The 15866-nt window shown below is 42.1% G+C and overlaps 1 protein-coding gene and 1 non-coding gene across 2 annotated transcripts in view; one reads left to right on the plus strand and one right to left on the minus strand.

Moving 5' to 3' along the window:
* The window catches only part of Actr10 (actin related protein 10), a 32162-nt gene extending 31535 nt beyond the window's left edge, over window positions 1–627 (plus strand). The window contains exon 13 of the mRNA XM_028858493.2: window positions 198–627. Within this exon, the coding sequence (XP_028714326.1) occupies window positions 198–379 (182 nt within the window). The 3' untranslated portion in view covers window positions 380–627. The remainder of the gene's footprint in view (window positions 1–197) is intronic.
* Window positions 628–14020: 13393 nt separating this feature from the next.
* Window positions 14021–14093, minus strand: Trnak-cuu. The gene has a single exon. It is a non-coding gene; the product is annotated as a tRNA-Lys (tRNA).
* Between the last annotated feature and the right edge of the window lie 1773 nt (window positions 14094–15866).

Consider the following 15866-nt stretch of genomic DNA (forward strand, 5'->3'; position numbering starts at 1 on the left):
CTGTAATCTGCAAAAGGTTATTTAAGTTACTTTCAACATAGGAGTTATAGTTGATCCTGTTATTCAAAATCCCAGTGAACTGGAGAATGTGATCTGCACTGCTGGATTTGCCGGTCCCTCTTTTCATAGAATGGATGTAAGCAGCTTACAGTTTTCTGATATATCATCTTAGCTATAAAAGTATTGTTGCTACACAGGCGCTGTTTTTGGAGCATTGCAAGATATACTTGGGAGCCGCTCCATTTCAAAGGAATATTATAATCAGACCGGCCGTATACCTGACTGGTGTTCTCTCAACAACCCACCTTTGGAAATGATGTTTGATCTTGGGAAGACGCAGCCACCACTGATGAAAAGAGCATTTTCCACCGAGAAATAAAACTTTGAATAAATTAAGCCTTGCTTTATTTCAAATACTTAATCAATTAGAAATAAATTGTACAAAGTATGTAGGATGCTTTACTATATATAGGTGACTTATGTAACAAAGCATTTCTGTATTTTCTTTTTGCATTAATATTTAATTGCTCTCACTTTGTCTCTTGTGTAGTATAGTGAAATAGTGGACGCCTGTGAGATATGTTGTATTTATATCAATAAAATAGAGTTAAGCTGTTTGTTCTGGAAGTTTATTGTGTAGTTCCGTTTCCTCCACAGCTCACATAATCTATCTTGAGCATTAGAAATATTTCTGATTTTACCATTTTAGCGATTGATCCAGTCCATGAATACCAGCCACTGCCAGTTGTTTCAGACTCTTTTCACTTTTCCTTTTTTTTAAATTATGTGTAGGTTTGTGTGTGCATGTGAATGCAGGTGCCTGTGGAGACCAGAGGCATCAAGTCCCCTGGAGCTGTGGTCACACTGAGTCACCTGATAGAAGTGCTGGGAACCGAACTTGGGTCCTCCAGAAGAGCATGTGCTCTTAGCCACCGAGCCACCTCTCCAGCCATAGTTTCAGATACCAGCATGGTCTGTTGTTTAAAATCCTTTGTTTGACGATGTGCCCGTGAGAGGCAGGTCCTTCAGACTGTTTGAGAGCAGGGCCACGCTTTCATTAAGCAGGGTATGGAAATGTGCACTTCTGAATTTCATGTTCAAGAACATGTAATCTCTACATTTCTAAGAAATGTAGTTTGCACTTCTTCATAATTGCTTAATAAACATTTGTTGCAGAATATTTATTCGCACTGACACTCTGAGACTGCTAATAAAGTTTACCTTGAATCAGGGTGGAGTCAGCGATTGGCTGACTGGAATTAGCCATAGAGATTTTGGAGGACCCAGATAGGGGGCCCCAGGAAGATATAGGGAGGAGCTTAGAGAGATTTGAGGCCTTTTTCAATCTGGAAAGCATGAAGAGTTAGGGTCAGCTGATCATTCCTCTTCCTCTTTGGATCTATGTGGGAGCCTGTTTTCAGGTTCCTCGTGGCTTTATCCAGCAGGTCTGCATAGAGAGGATGATTAGGACCAGGGACCTGAGTGCAGGTGTCTGAGATGGTCTGCACTTGGCTGTGCTGGGGGGAGGTCTTTTGCTCCACCCCTTGGCATCTCTATAAATACCCTGGGGCAGAGACAGGGCTCTTTGGAATAGGTTCCAGGCCCTTTCGAGGCTGTCCTGTATTTTCTATCTGTTTATCTCCACAATCTTAAATCCTTCTATTTAATATTTCCTGCTGCTCGCACTCAAGAAAACTCTGGGGAGCTGTGGGGTTGGTGGGTAAACACCCCACAGAATGGTACCATGAACAGGGACTAAAGAAAACAAGGGGGGGGGACTAAAAATAAAGTAATAGGGACTAAAGACAAAGGAAAATAATAGTTTTATTACAGAGTTTTTGGCGAAAGTGGTCCTGCCAGTGGGAAGAAAGGACGTGTCCGGTGTTGGAATGGAATACGAAATATGAATGTTAAGGGCAGGGTTTTTTGGGTTTTTTTTTTTTTTTTTTTTTTTTTTTTGGTTTTTCGAGACACGGTTTCTCTGTGTAGCTTTGCGCCTTGCCTTTCCTGGAACTCACTTGGTAGCCCAGGCTGGCCTCGAACGTGTGCACCACCACCGCCCGGCTAAGGGCAGGGGTTTTATCCTCGAGAGAAAAGGGGGAAAAAATGGACTGGAAGGATGTCCGATGCTGCAGCACAAAAGTCTCTATCAAAATTTCTATCTTGTATCTCTTAATTTCTACCTGAAAAATAAGTATAAGTTATAGTGTAATAATATAGTGTAGGAAAAACTTAGAAATGTAAGATCATGTAGGAAAAAATTTAAGGCAACTAGACAGAAAAACTTCAATTTTCTAACTTTGGGGGCTATGAACACAAACTGGGAGGAAAATCTTTGAGTTTTACGGGTAGTTAAAAAAAAAAAAAAAAGCTCTTCTCTGAGCTTATGAGGAAGAAAAGTTTCCTATGGAAGCTTTTGACCTGGGGACAGCTGAAATGCTAAATCCAAGCAGCAGGAGAAAGTAATTTCTCCCTGAGGCAAAAATGCAGGTGTAAGAAGCCAAAAAGTTTAAAGTTGAAGTTTTGGGGAAAGTTGGTCTTTCTCTCTTTTGGGGGAAAAAAAATCTTTCTCTCAAACTAAAAAACTTGGAAAATTGGGGCGGGGGGAGGAATCTCTCTAAAAAGCCTTAATCTTTCTCAGAAGAACAAAAATAAGAATCACCTGTGACTAGCTCTAAGGGAAAACAACAAACCTCTTAAGAGAGCAAAACCTAAGTTCTTTCAAGCCAGAAAAATCCTCTCTGCAATGAGGCAGGGATGGTGTTCCTAAAAACCTCTCTTCTAAGCCTTGTCTCTTCAAGCTAGTAAAAGACAGTGGGTCAAAGTCCCCTGAGGGAAACACTTGGGAGAGTGGGTGAAAAGCCATAAGGAGCCCAATAGGGCAGGAAACTTTACCTGGAAAAAGCAAAAAGAGCCGGGCAGTGGTGGCGCACGCCTTTAATCCCAGCACTCGGGAGGCAGAGCCAGGCGGATCTCTGTGAGTTCGAGGCCAGCCTGGGCTACCAAGTGAGTCCCAGGAAAGGCGCCAAGCTACACAGAGAAACCCTGTCTCAAAAAACAAAAACAAAAAAAAAAAAAGAAAAGTAAAGCAAAAAGAGCCAAGCTTTTCAGTTACAGCTGAGCTGAGGCATAAAGGGTTTTGTTTCTGAGTGAGCATTTCACTCCTAACAGGAAAAGGTGCTTCTAATTCCCCTAAGGCAAAGATTCCCCTGAAGCAATGCAAACTGTTAGCATTGTATCCTCTCTTCTGAGCAACTGGCCAGAGGCGACTGGCCAGCATCTCTGAGTTGGAGTGCATTTCCGGGATACTAGGGTTCCTGCAGTTGTAAACTTCCTGGAGCACAGAGCTGAGGCAGGAAGGTGCAGGACCCAGGGGAAAACTGCTAATGAACAAAGTTAAAGCCGGTGGGAAAGGCACAGTTGCCCACTTTCCTACAAGTCCCGGGTTGATAGGTCCACAGCTGCAAAAAGAAATCTGAAAAAAGCTTTCCTATCAGAGAAAAGACCTTTCTGGGAAAGCAGTAAAGCTGAACTGTGTCTGCAGTTAGTCTGCAGAGTCAGAACGCTGTCTGGGGAAAGAGCCCAGCCAGGGCAGAATGGAAAACTATCCAGGAATAAAGCTTTCTTCTCTATCAGAGAAAGCATCTTTACAAGAGAAGCTTTGTTTCAACCACCAGTGGGGTGGGGGAGTAACATAAGAGGTGATTGCCTCTGGCATAAGCTCAGTCCTTGAGCACCCAGACAAACAAATGCAACCCACCGGGGAATGGGCCTGATGCCAGCTTAGAGATGGCAAAAACCTCCCTTGCTAAGCTTGATTTATGAATACAAACCTCACAGACCCCGAAAACAGACAAAAAGCCCCTACCTTCGGTATCAGGGAAAGCCACCACTTCAGTGTCGGAAAATGTTTCTGGGGCAAAGGGGATAAACTGAGACCAAACTGGGAACTGTCTGGGAGAAAGACTTTCTGAAGAAACGGAGACGGGACAGATTCCTCCCCAGAAAATGCATGACCTGAAAAAGCTGCTAGAATTTGAGGCAGATTCGGGGGTGTGGGGGGAGCCCCTATCTCCAAAGGCAGCTAGCAGAGGTACAGAGCAGCCTGAGCTATCTGAAGCTCTGCATCTGGGGGGAAAGGAACAAGCAAAATGAAAACAAGATCAGTGGGAGAAAATCTCTCCAAAGGAGCTATGGAAAAGCTGTTGTAAATGCTTTTGTTTTTTACTGACTGGCTAAGGCAAACACAAGCCCCGAGGGAAGTTGGTAAAAGGAATGCCCGCCTCGAGGCGCACTAATGAGGCAGGTGCAGTTCTGATTCCGGCGGTGTCTGATAAAGCAGAGACACCTGTGGAGGCCAGCTCTGAGAACAGAAATCTCCCAATCTCCCGTAGTTGAAAACTTAAAACACTTGGTTCAAATCTCTTGTTGCAAAAGCAAAAACTTCATAAGCAAGTCCAGTAAAAATACCAGAAGTTGCCCGGCAGTGGTGGCGCACGCCTTTAATCCCAGCACTCGGGAGGCAGAGCCAGGCGGATCTCTGTGAGTTCGAGGCCAACCTGGTCTACAGAGTGAGTTCCAGGAAAGGTGCAAAGCTACACAGAGAAACCCTGTCGGGGGGTGGGGTGGGGGGAGTTGACTCCCAAACCCAAAAGGAAATATGGGCAATGAAGTCCAAAAGCTAGCTTGCAATAAAGGACTGATATAAGAGAAATGCATTCTGGGAAAGGTAGTTTTTCCACTAATGATGGCAAAATTGCCCTGAAAGACCTTTGTCAGCTTGAAAATACGTTCATGGTAAACTTAAAATACAGCTTTTAAAAGAAAAAGGAGTAAAATCATCTCAGAGTTTGTTGAATGTCAGTTCCAATAAAAAAATTGAAAGGATATGGAACTCGGAGATTCGCCTTTTTTTTTTTTTTTTTTTTTTTGGCACCTTTGCGGAAAATACCTTATTTTCCCTAATAGCTGTACAAAAAAAATTTGCTAGGAGCTTTACAGTAAGTAGTTCAACGGAAATTTCACTCTCATCCTGAAGTGATGAATTTGGGTAAAGGGACAGCCTCTAACTAGAAACCGTTTGTCAACAAGCCACCTTAAAATTATTAAAACAAGGGAAAGCAGTTTATACACTGAACGTTGTTTTAGATATGAAGAAACTTATGTGAAAATAAAGTTCTTTGCCTTTTCAACAAACTGCCTGCAATGAGTAATTCATTTGCAAATCTAATAAGGAGACAAGGAAACAGGCATTCAAAAAGAAATGACTGCTTAGATGGGAACAAACTTCAGAAAATCTAGCTGTCTTAAAAAAAAATAGTTGCTTCACCTGAAAGTTCCTTATATGAAATCAACGCTAAATATCACAGCTGCTAACAACAATAACATCAAGGGTTAAAGCTAATGAAATGAAAATACTAAATCATGAAAATGCTTTCTTACAGTAAGCTAATGAAGGATATGTTTTATGAAAGAACACCTATGTTCTTGACTCCTCTGAAAAGTAGCAGTTTTGGTGAAAATGTTGGGCTAATAAAAATCTATTAGAAACATTACCATTGTTAACAAACTCAAGGCAAATACAGCTTTAAAAAATTAAGAAGGGGGGAAATTGTATCAGAGTTTGGTGATGAGTGTAAAAAGCAACTGAATCCATTTTCCTGATATTAAGGTTCCACCTTGCAGTCTGGGCATAGGAGGAGGACAAAGAGGCTTCCAGAGTGCTGAGGAGTTTGAGACAATTGTAACTAAGTTCCAGCAATGTTTTCAGACCTTTTGAAAGCTGCAGGTCTGGAACCCAACTCCAATTTAGACAACTATCTTCTCCTGTTGGGAAATTGTCTGTTGAAACAGAATATTCCTTACAAGGTTTTTCTTCTTTTTGGGTTTGCTGTAAACTGAGATAGATCTTAATAGAGTTCTTATGAAAGGTCTGAAATGCATAGCAACAGAAATCGATGAGTCCCAGAGTTAAGAGAGCCATTAAAGAATTACTCCTGTTTCAGTCTGTCAAGAACGTCTAGACTATCAAAGCTGTCTGTAAGCTCTGAACTTTAGAAATGATGTGCGTACTTCGTGTCTAGTTAAGAGAATCTTTCTAATAGAGATAGTGATGATAATTAAGAGTAAGAAGTACAAAATTATTCTGCCTTATTAGAAAATGTTAAATTTCTTCTAAGTGTTAAATCTTTAGGTGTTTGCTAAGATATATGCTAATGGTAGCCCTATATAAGTTGATAAAATAGATCTATAAAATGTAAGAATATAAGCTTGCAAGAAGTATCTAAGGTAGTCTTAAGACATGTAGTAATAAGCTTGTAAGAAATAAAGATGCAGGGCGGTGGTGGTGCATGCCTTTAATCCCAGCACTTGGGAGGCAGAGGCAGGTGGATCTTTGTGAGTTAGAGGCCAGCCTGGTCTATAGATCTATAGAGTGAGATCCAGGAAAGGCGTAAAGCTACACAGAGAAACCCTGTCTGGGGCGGGGTGGGGCAGGGCAGGGTGGGGTGGGGGGGTTGCAAAAGAAAAAAGAAAGAAAAACAAAACAAAAACAGAAGATGCTAGTTGTAAATGTAAGTTTAAATAAGAATATAGAATGAATATATATTTGCTAAAGTAGTTCTATAGTTTCCTTAAGAAGTATAAATAGGGGCTGGAGAGATGGCTCAGAGGTTAAGAGCACTGACTTAGAGGTCCTGAGTTCAATTCCCAGCAACCACATGGTGGCTCACAACCATCTGTAATGAGATCTGGTGCCCTCTTCTGGCCTGCAGTCACATATGCTGTATACATAATAAATAAATCTTTTTTAAAAAAGTATAAATAAGTAGATGTTAATGTTATGAGTGTGTAAAAAAGTATAAGTATTGAGTGTTAATCTATTCGTAATGAATATGGTAAAGAACCTGAGAAACAGAAGGTAGTGTCCCAGTAGACTGCAAAGCGGGCAGTCTTGAATGGTTTCAAAAGCTCCAGAAGTGGCTAAGAAGCTAAGAATGGCAGACGCCAGAACCAGCACAACAAGGCATCCGCAGCTGAGATCCGTGGAAAAATCAGCACAACACAGAAAAACCTGAGCTAACAACAAAAACCGTGCGGTTTAAAATGTTACTGTAACTAAGAAGGTCTCTGGCTTAAGAATGAAAGTCGCAGAGACGCTTGTTTGAACTAAAATTGTTAACTGCAAAAAATTTTGGTTGTAAAATGTCTGTTCATATTTGGAAGTGAAAGCCTGATACCAGAGTTTACTTTCTTTGAACTTTTTGAAATTAAAAAATGAGATAAAACTACAAAAAGATTTTTGTTATGGATTTCTTCATATTTGGAAGGCTTGTACCAGAATTTATTATATGAATTTTGGGACTTGGGAAATGAAATGAACAATAGTGATTTCATTGCAATGGGACAATTTTGAGTTTACTTAATGACCTAGGAACTGTTTTCTGGAATTGGGTTAAAAATGGAACTGTTTAAATGAAGACATTTATTGTTTCTACCTAGACTAAAGATGCAGTTTTGTGTATGCATATATGCTGGTGATTCATGAATTGTTCTGTGTTAAAAATGCAATTGTTTTGTGGAACAGTTCATGTAAAAATGGAATTACTTATGGAACTGGTTTTGTGTTACAAATGGAACTGTTTAAATGGAAAAGTTTGGGTTTTCTAACTAGGTTTGAGGTTGCTTAAAAAATTATAAAGAAAGGGGAGAGTTAATATTCCTTAGTCTATTTAATTTAAAAAATAGTTTGTTGTTTGAGTGGATTAATGTCATGTTTTGTTAGTAAGAAATGCAAATAGGGTATACTAAGACTACTTTTAAAGAGTACTACTGTAAAGAGTTTTATTAAGAAATTGCTTTTGGATGTTTTGCTAAAAGTTTTCAAAGTGTTAATGATAAGATTGAGAATATTGCTTTTCAATATGGGTTTGTAGGAATTGTATAAGTTTGGGTTTTCTTCTAACTAGGTTTGAGATTGTTTAAAAAAATTATAAAGGAGGAGTTACAAGTGAATTAAGGTTGAATGTATGTTTGCAGAAATTGTTAGCCTAATGATATTAATGCACCCTGGTTTTGTGGAGTTAAGGAAATATTAAGTTTGATGTAAAAACATTAGAAGTTTTTCCTATGTTCTGTTAGCAAGAAAATTCAAATGATTCTATTAAGAGTTAAAATTGTAAGACTGAGAAAATTGTTGACTATATATAGCACCATATATGCTAATTCAAATGATTCTGTTAAGAGTTTGCTTTGAGTTGTAAGATTGAGAGAATTGTGACTATGTATAGCAATATTTATATTAACCTGTTAATAATAATGATGAAGCTAAGGGATTCTTTAAGTTTGCAATTGCATTAAGAGTTTTGGTTTAGAAAGGGCTTGATGCAGCTAAAGACTGCTGTAGTCACCTTGGACCTAATCCAAAAGAGAAATGCCATCTTTATCATCCTCTACTCCCATATTGGGAGGTGTAACAGCTATGGGGATTGCTGTAAGCCATTAATTACAAGTTTTTTGTTTTTTTTTTTTCTTAAAGATTTATTTATTTATTTTGTATACAGCATATATGACTGCAGGCCAGAAGAGGGCACCAGATCTCATTACAGATGGTTGTGAGCCACCATGTGGTTGCTGGGAATTGAACTCAGGACCTCTGGAAGAGCAGTCAGTGCTCTTAACCGCTGAGCCATCTCTCCAGCCCCCGTTATTTTTTATATATTAAGAAAAGAGGACCTGTGAGAGCCCATTTTCAGGTTCCTTGTGGCTTTACCCAGCAGGTCCGCATAGAGAGGATGATGAGGACCATGGGCCTGAGTGCAGGTGTCTGAGATGGTCTGCACTTGATTATGCTGGGGGAAGGTCTTTTGCACCACCCCTTGGCATCTCTATAAATACCCTGTGGCAGAGACAGTCAGGGCTTGTTGGAATAGGTTCTTGGCCTTCTCGAGGGTATCCTGTATTTTCTATCTGTTTATCTCCACAATCTAAATCCTTCTAATATTTCCTGCTGCTCGCACTCAAGAAAACTCTGGGGAATTGTGGGGTTGGTGGGTAAATGCCCCACATATCTTTCAGGTTTTTACCCCAATATGACTCCCGAGTTTTATTAATAATAGAACAATATAAGTAAATGCTTCACATAGCCATAATGATACTAATCTTTGCTTTTGTGCTTTATATTTTAGCACAGGTTGTTTGGTGTTTTTTTGTTTTTTTGTTTGTTTTTTGTTTTTTTTTTCTTCCAACTAATGGATTCATTCATTGTTTACCTTTTTTTTTTTTTTTTTTTTCAAAACAGGATTTCTCTGTGTAACAGCCCTGCCTGTCCTGGAACTTGCTCTGTTGACCAGTCTGGCCTCAAACTCAGATCCACTTGCCTCTGCTTCCCAAGTGCTGGAATTAACTTTTGACCCTAGAGGAAAACCATGTAGGACTTTAACCTAAAGAACAGGTCGTCAAATGCCAGCCAGCCCCTGAGGAAGCAAGACATGTAGAAAATGAGGTAACAAGCCATGAACTACGTGACAAAGCATAGATAAAAATTATGGGTTGGTTTAAGTGTAAGAGCTAGTTAATAATAAGCCTGTGCTACTGGCCGAGCATTTATAAATTTTAAAAAAAGGCCATGTCAGCTGACTTTTGTACTAAACACTCAAGGCTGAAGCCCAGGGTGACATTAAGACCTCCATAATTACAGTTTAAGGCATAGTTAATCTGAATTTCATGTTCAGCATGTAATGAAACTGGAGCCTCAACTTGACCACAGTTTCCTCATCTGTTGTGTCCCAAAGGTGATGTCTGTCCCTGAGCACATTGTCTGTAACAGGCACTGTGACCTTGTCATCTGGAATGTCAGGGCCATAAGGACAAGGCTCCCATGTCTTTGGCTTCAAGTGTTCTAAGGATTGTCAGAAGTGGGTATATCATTACTACTCAATTACAGGAATTCTCCATTTCACCAACATCTCTTTTTGCAGGAAATACTTTTTAAAACCTTAGTTGTACATGCTGGCAGACACCTGATCCTCAGAGGTGGGATCACCTGAGCCGAGGAGTTCAAGACCAACTTGGGTTGTATAGTGAGATTCTAGCACTGCCCCCATACCCAAAAAAACCTTCATTCTGCTTTCGTACTGACTTTGTTGGATTTGGATTTTTTGTTTTTTTGTTTTGTTTGGTTTGGTTTTTTGAGACAAGGTTCCTCTGCGTAGCTTTGGTGCCTGTCCTGGATCTTGCTCTGTAGACCAGGCTGGCCTCGAACTCACAGAGATCCTTTTGGCTCTGCCTCCTGAGTGCTGGGATTAAAGGCATTCGGCACTGCCTCCCGGCTGGATTATTAATTTTTAAAAGAATCAAAATTTTCATCATTTAATATATAAAACAAAATTTGATTATTCTAGAGCTTTATATAATTACTACAAAGTAGCAAATTCCGAGTGACAGGTTAAGGATTGACTACTCTTAGGCTGAATTCTGTCCCCCAAAAGACAAGTTGAAGTATTAACATTTAGTGCCTGCTGAGTGCTGGGATTAAAGGTGTGCTCCACCACCTCCTGGCCCAAACCTCATGGTTTAAAGTGAGAATTTTATTTGCTTGTGGTCCTGTGAGTTAGAAATTCAGATAAACTTAGAAGTTCTATTTACCTATATCTAGCTGAGAATAGTCACTAAGTGTTTAATTCATGTTCTGAAGTGGAAGATGTTGGGTAAATGTGGATGCCCAATGACCTTCATGACTTCTCTCCCCCCACATGGTCTAACTCACATAGCTTCCCCAGCGGGGGTATGGTAGGTGTGGAGAACTCAGACTACCTACTTATTTTATGTCTTCCAGGCTCCACAGTGTAAGTACTCACTGATAATGTATCACGCTTTCCAATTACTTATTAGCCAAGGTTAGTCACGTGACTGTAGGGCTCAGTTTCACACAGGTCCGTGGAAGAGACGGGGTCACTCTAGGATAATATTTAGCCTTTGCACCACAGAGGAGTAAGCTTCTGATGAACTGACTGTAACTTTGCAAAAGGCTTTTTATTGTTATACAATTTATACTTTAGCAAGTCAGTTTCTACATAACAAAACCTCTTACCTGAAGCTCCCCAAAGAGACAAATGCCAAAGCAATTCCCAGTCACAGGACAGTTTTCTGAGTCCTTCCACAACGAAGGTTTTTTTTTGTTTTTTGTTTTTTTTTTCCTTCCCCCGAGATAGGGTTTCTCTGTGTAGCTTTGGAGCCTGTCCTGGAGCTCACTCTGTAGACCAGACTGGCCTCGAACTCACAGAGATCCGCCTGCCTCTGCCTCCTGAGTGCTGGGATTACAACCAAGTTTTGCATAGACTTTGAACCTTCAAGGAAGCATTCAGATAAGACTTACATGCTTTAAACAGAAGGTAGGGAACACAAAAGGTAACACTCCATAAAAGGACCGTCAAAGGCACAGATGCTGACCCTCCAGAATCAAGGCAGCTGCCATGCTCTGCGGGATCTCCCCTTCCACGTGGCCATGGCCTCAGTCAGGGATGGGGTGTAGGGAGGTAGTGTGGAAGGGCCTGCCTGAGTCACTGAAGGGCTCTTTCATTATGGAGTTGGAGAGAGACTTATCAATGATGGCACCGAGGTTGTGGGCCCACATAACTAGGAGACTAGAATTACCACAAAGAACGGGAAAACTGCCAGAGAAACAAGTCTTCAGACAAGTTTCAGCTGGACGTAATAGCACATATATAACTCCAGCAATAGGGAAGCTGAGGCAGGAGGACCATGAGTTTGAGGGCAGCCTGGGTAACACAGTGAGTCCGAGGCTAACTAGATATCCAGATGGCTATTCAGGTTTGACCTTTGGAGTTGTAATTCAGGCAGCTGGGAGACTGAGGCATGAGGATTGCCACAAGCCAAGCCTGAGCTATACAGAGAAATCCTAACTCACAAAATATAATTTCCTGCCAGGCATGGCGCAGCACGCCTCTATCCCAGCCGCTCAGGAGGCAGAGACAGGCAGGTCTGTGAGTTCAGGGACTGATCTACATACCGAATTCCAAGCCAGCCAGGGTGACACCGTGAGACCCTGTCTTGATCCCCCCCCCCCATATTTTAGAAGGAGAACTGGCCTATCAATATCAAGTGAGGAATGCTAAGCAAAAAGCTATAAGCTTGAGCCCACCAAGGGAGTATGGGGAGACAGTCAGGAGAAGGCCGGTGGGTTGGGCATTTGCTGTTTGGTTTAAAACTGGTCAGAAATAGTTTATAACGAATACTGTACACAGCAGCCCAACAAGGCTATATAAAAAGTTTCTTCCGCAGAACCCCGCTGCATGCTCTGAGGGGCCCGGCAAGTACTCTACTAGAATTTACAGAGGGGGGGCTGTGCAAATTTAGCAAGAAAGTGAGCTCATCCGTGGGCACTCGCAAGTTAGGAGATAGGACAGAAAAGAAGGACTAAGGAGGCGTCTGGAGTGCTGGAAGTTGGCGGGAGGTAGAGCCAGGATGAAGTGATCGTTTGTAGTGTTTCTGATAGGCCAATGGATTAGGCATGGCAATTAACTGTTAGGTTTGGTAAAGTGGCGATGATGGCATTTTAACGAGCAGGTTGATGACTGGTGAGGAGCATGAGAAGGACGTGAACGCCTGGCTAGAGTTGGCTGGGAAAAGGAAAAGGTAGACCCGGCACCGGAAAGTGGTGAGAGATCAAGCCCCGGCGCATTAATGGTCTGAGTTTTTTTGCCCTTTTCTTACAGAGCAAGCGGGTCACTGTCCAACCCAAAGCACCAAATACCCCTTTCTTGCCAACTGTGGTTTTGTCCTGCCTTTCAGCTGCCCATCGTTGAAACAAGGTCAACATCACAAATTACCCCACCCACTTTCTTTCTTCTTTTGAGTCTAAGCCCAGGCTGACTTCAATTTGGAGCGAGCGAGCAAGCCTTGTGCCCCACCCAGCCTCCCTTGTGCTGGGATTACGGGGTGAGCCACCACACGCGGCGCCGGGGTGGACGGCTGGAGAGACCCGAGAGCCGGGCGTGGTGACCACGGCCGGTCGGGGGACAGACACGGGCGCACTTCTCGAAGTGCGAGGCTAGCCTGGTCTACATAGAGTTCTCAGAGGGACGGTGCGGAGGGGAAGGGTTGTTTTCGGTTTGCTTTAGGATAAAGAGCAGAATCTTCGCACGCTGAAGGGAAGGGCCGTGAAGAAATCCCACCGGTTTAGGGAGAGAGCCCGCGGTCGGCCCGTCCGTCCGTCCGTCGGTCCGCAGCTCAGCGAGGCCGGCGGGCGGAGGAAGGAGCTGGACCCCCGGGTGGGGGGGACCTGGCTCGCCCAGGAGTCTCCGGGGCTCGGGGTGCCTTTCTCGGGAGCCCACGCTGTCAGCGGGCAGGGAAGAAGCTACTTGGGCTTCTCTCGCACATCGATCGGGCTGCCATGCTCACATCAGTTCCCTGGTGAGTCTCCGAGGGCAGCGCCGAAGGTTCCGCACTTCCCCAGAAACGCTGCGCGCTGCCGGTGCACATCGGACCGCGGGGAAGACAGCGCTCGGGGAGGGCGCGGGGATCTCCCTCCCGCGTCGCCCGAAGCAGCCCTGCCTCGACCGGAGGAGAGCCGGAGTGACTGGGGAACCGCTGCAAATCAGGAAGTTAGTTCTTTCCGTGCCCTGCGGCACTTACGACTGTTTTGACACCAGATCTCTTGTGTTTCGAAAATAACAGACAAAATCAGGGCCTACAGTTTTACTAGGAAAAAAGAAACTTCCTGCTACCAGCAGCTATGAAAGCTAGCACAGAAAAAGCAGTCTTAAAAATGTCTTAAGTTTCTGCTTCTGGTTTAACCCCGAGCCGTGGGCGTGAACCTGGGCTCTGGAGTGCGCAAGCGCAGTTTGCGGACCGTATCGCCGCAGAGACGATGAATATTGAAAGCATTTTAATTAGCCGTGTTTAGGAATCCAACTTAGTTAAAAGTGTTCTCTGATGACCCGCGAACATTTGAGAGTAAATTGAGCTGCTCGCTCAGACAAAAAAAAAAAAAAAAGACTGCCGCCCAACGTGGGGCTCGAACCCACGACCCTGGGATTAAGAGTCCCATGCTCTACCGACTGAGCTAGCCGGGCAGATGGAAATTGGCCCTCTTTTTCTCCCCTTTGAGAAGTGTTCAGATACATTTGCTTTTTTTTAGTTATTCACTATTTTATTTCTAAAAAGAAAATATGACCAATAGATTGATAATAAACTAATATGAAAGAATTATACTCTTAAAGGTAAAAGTGAAAATTCTCGCAGAGGAAAAAAAGGATTAAGAAAAAAAAACTGCAAAAAACCGGAATAGAAGAGAGGAGAAGGGAAGGTGTTAAATTCTAAGAGTAAACGAGAAGACGTTCCTAATCTCATGACACGCCAAGAAGATGAAATAGTCGTCTATGGAAGTATACACATTCTGAGCTACTGGTGAATTTCTCTAGGTAAGGAATGTGCACATTTCTGTGATGAGTGCGTCTGTATGTGGCTGGTGGCTAATCCTATTTCTCGGAATTGCAAGTTAACGCCTAATTGAAAAACAAAAACAAAAGTGGGTAAACTTAAATTAAGGAGTGCCCAAATAGTCTTTCTTTCTTTTTTTTTTTTTTTTGAGCTGTCATAAACGTGGGACTAACAATCCCTATTACTATATCCATAAAACACATAAATAACATATAGGACAAGGTTCCTGGGCTAATTTAAAAAATAAGATGTGCCTTAATAGATTTAGTTTTCCCAAAGATGCAATATATATATATATATGTATGTGTATATATATATATATATATATATATATATATATATATATATATATATATATATATACAGTTCTGGCTATGTAGACTAGGTTGGCCCATTTCGCTTTTCTTAAACACTTTATTGATCCACCGTGTTCTAAATTAGGATCCTTCATGAAAGAATTGGAACTAGAATGCTTTTTTTTTTTTTTTAACAAGCTACTCTATGATTAGTGATCTAAAATAATAATCATTTCATTTTCTTGCACTACAAAATAGCTCACTGTGAAATTCTTGCTTGGGGCCATTGTGTGATTATAGTCTATCTCTCTCTCTTTTTTTTTGTTTTGTTAGAATGCTTTTTTTAATCATTGTTGATTTTCACCCTTTTTATTTTGGACAAAATTTTGTTATATAGTCTAGGCTAGCCTGAAACTCAAGAGATCTTCATGCCTCAGCCTCCCAAATTCTGAGATTATAGATCATGCCACCACACTAAACTGCCATTAGAACGCTTTAACCAGAATTAGAACAAAGCCGAGCTGTTATTCACAATGTTTTGTTAGCCAGAGCAACTGGATTTCCTCGGTCCCCTTACGTTCTGCGTCCAGTTATCCAACACACCCTACATACCTGAAGTCTTCCAGTATTTCATGTCTATTGCTCCTACTCTAGTTCAATGACTCTTCAGTACTAATTGTCCACAAAGCTACAATAGCTTTGCAGTTGTACCTGCCTTTATCCTTCCCATTTCTCTCTCACACAGAAACGAGATAATTTAAAAAATTAAACCAAAGGAACCGAGCTTTGTTCCCAGCACCCAAGTCAAGTGGCTCATAATCACTTGTAACTCATGCTCCAAAGCCCTTTCCGCTCTCTGCAGGCACCAGCACGCCTGTGCACACCCCCATCCCCACCCCATACACGTAATTAAAAATAAAAACAAATACTTTTTAGAAAGACGTGAATGCAAAACACCCCCCCCCACACACATGAAAATAAACTAAAAAAAACACCAAAAGCTGGGTGGTAGTGGCCCACGCTTTTAATCCCAGCACTTGGGAGGCAGAGGCAGGGGAATCTCTGGAGTTCAAGGCTAGCCTGGGCTACAGAGCGAGTTCCAGGACAGCC

The sequence above is a fragment of the Peromyscus leucopus genome, chromosome 14 (genome assembly GCF_004664715.2).
Source record: "Peromyscus leucopus breed LL Stock chromosome 14, UCI_PerLeu_2.1, whole genome shotgun sequence".
In the NCBI taxonomy this organism is placed as follows: domain Eukaryota; kingdom Metazoa; phylum Chordata; class Mammalia; order Rodentia; family Cricetidae; genus Peromyscus; species Peromyscus leucopus.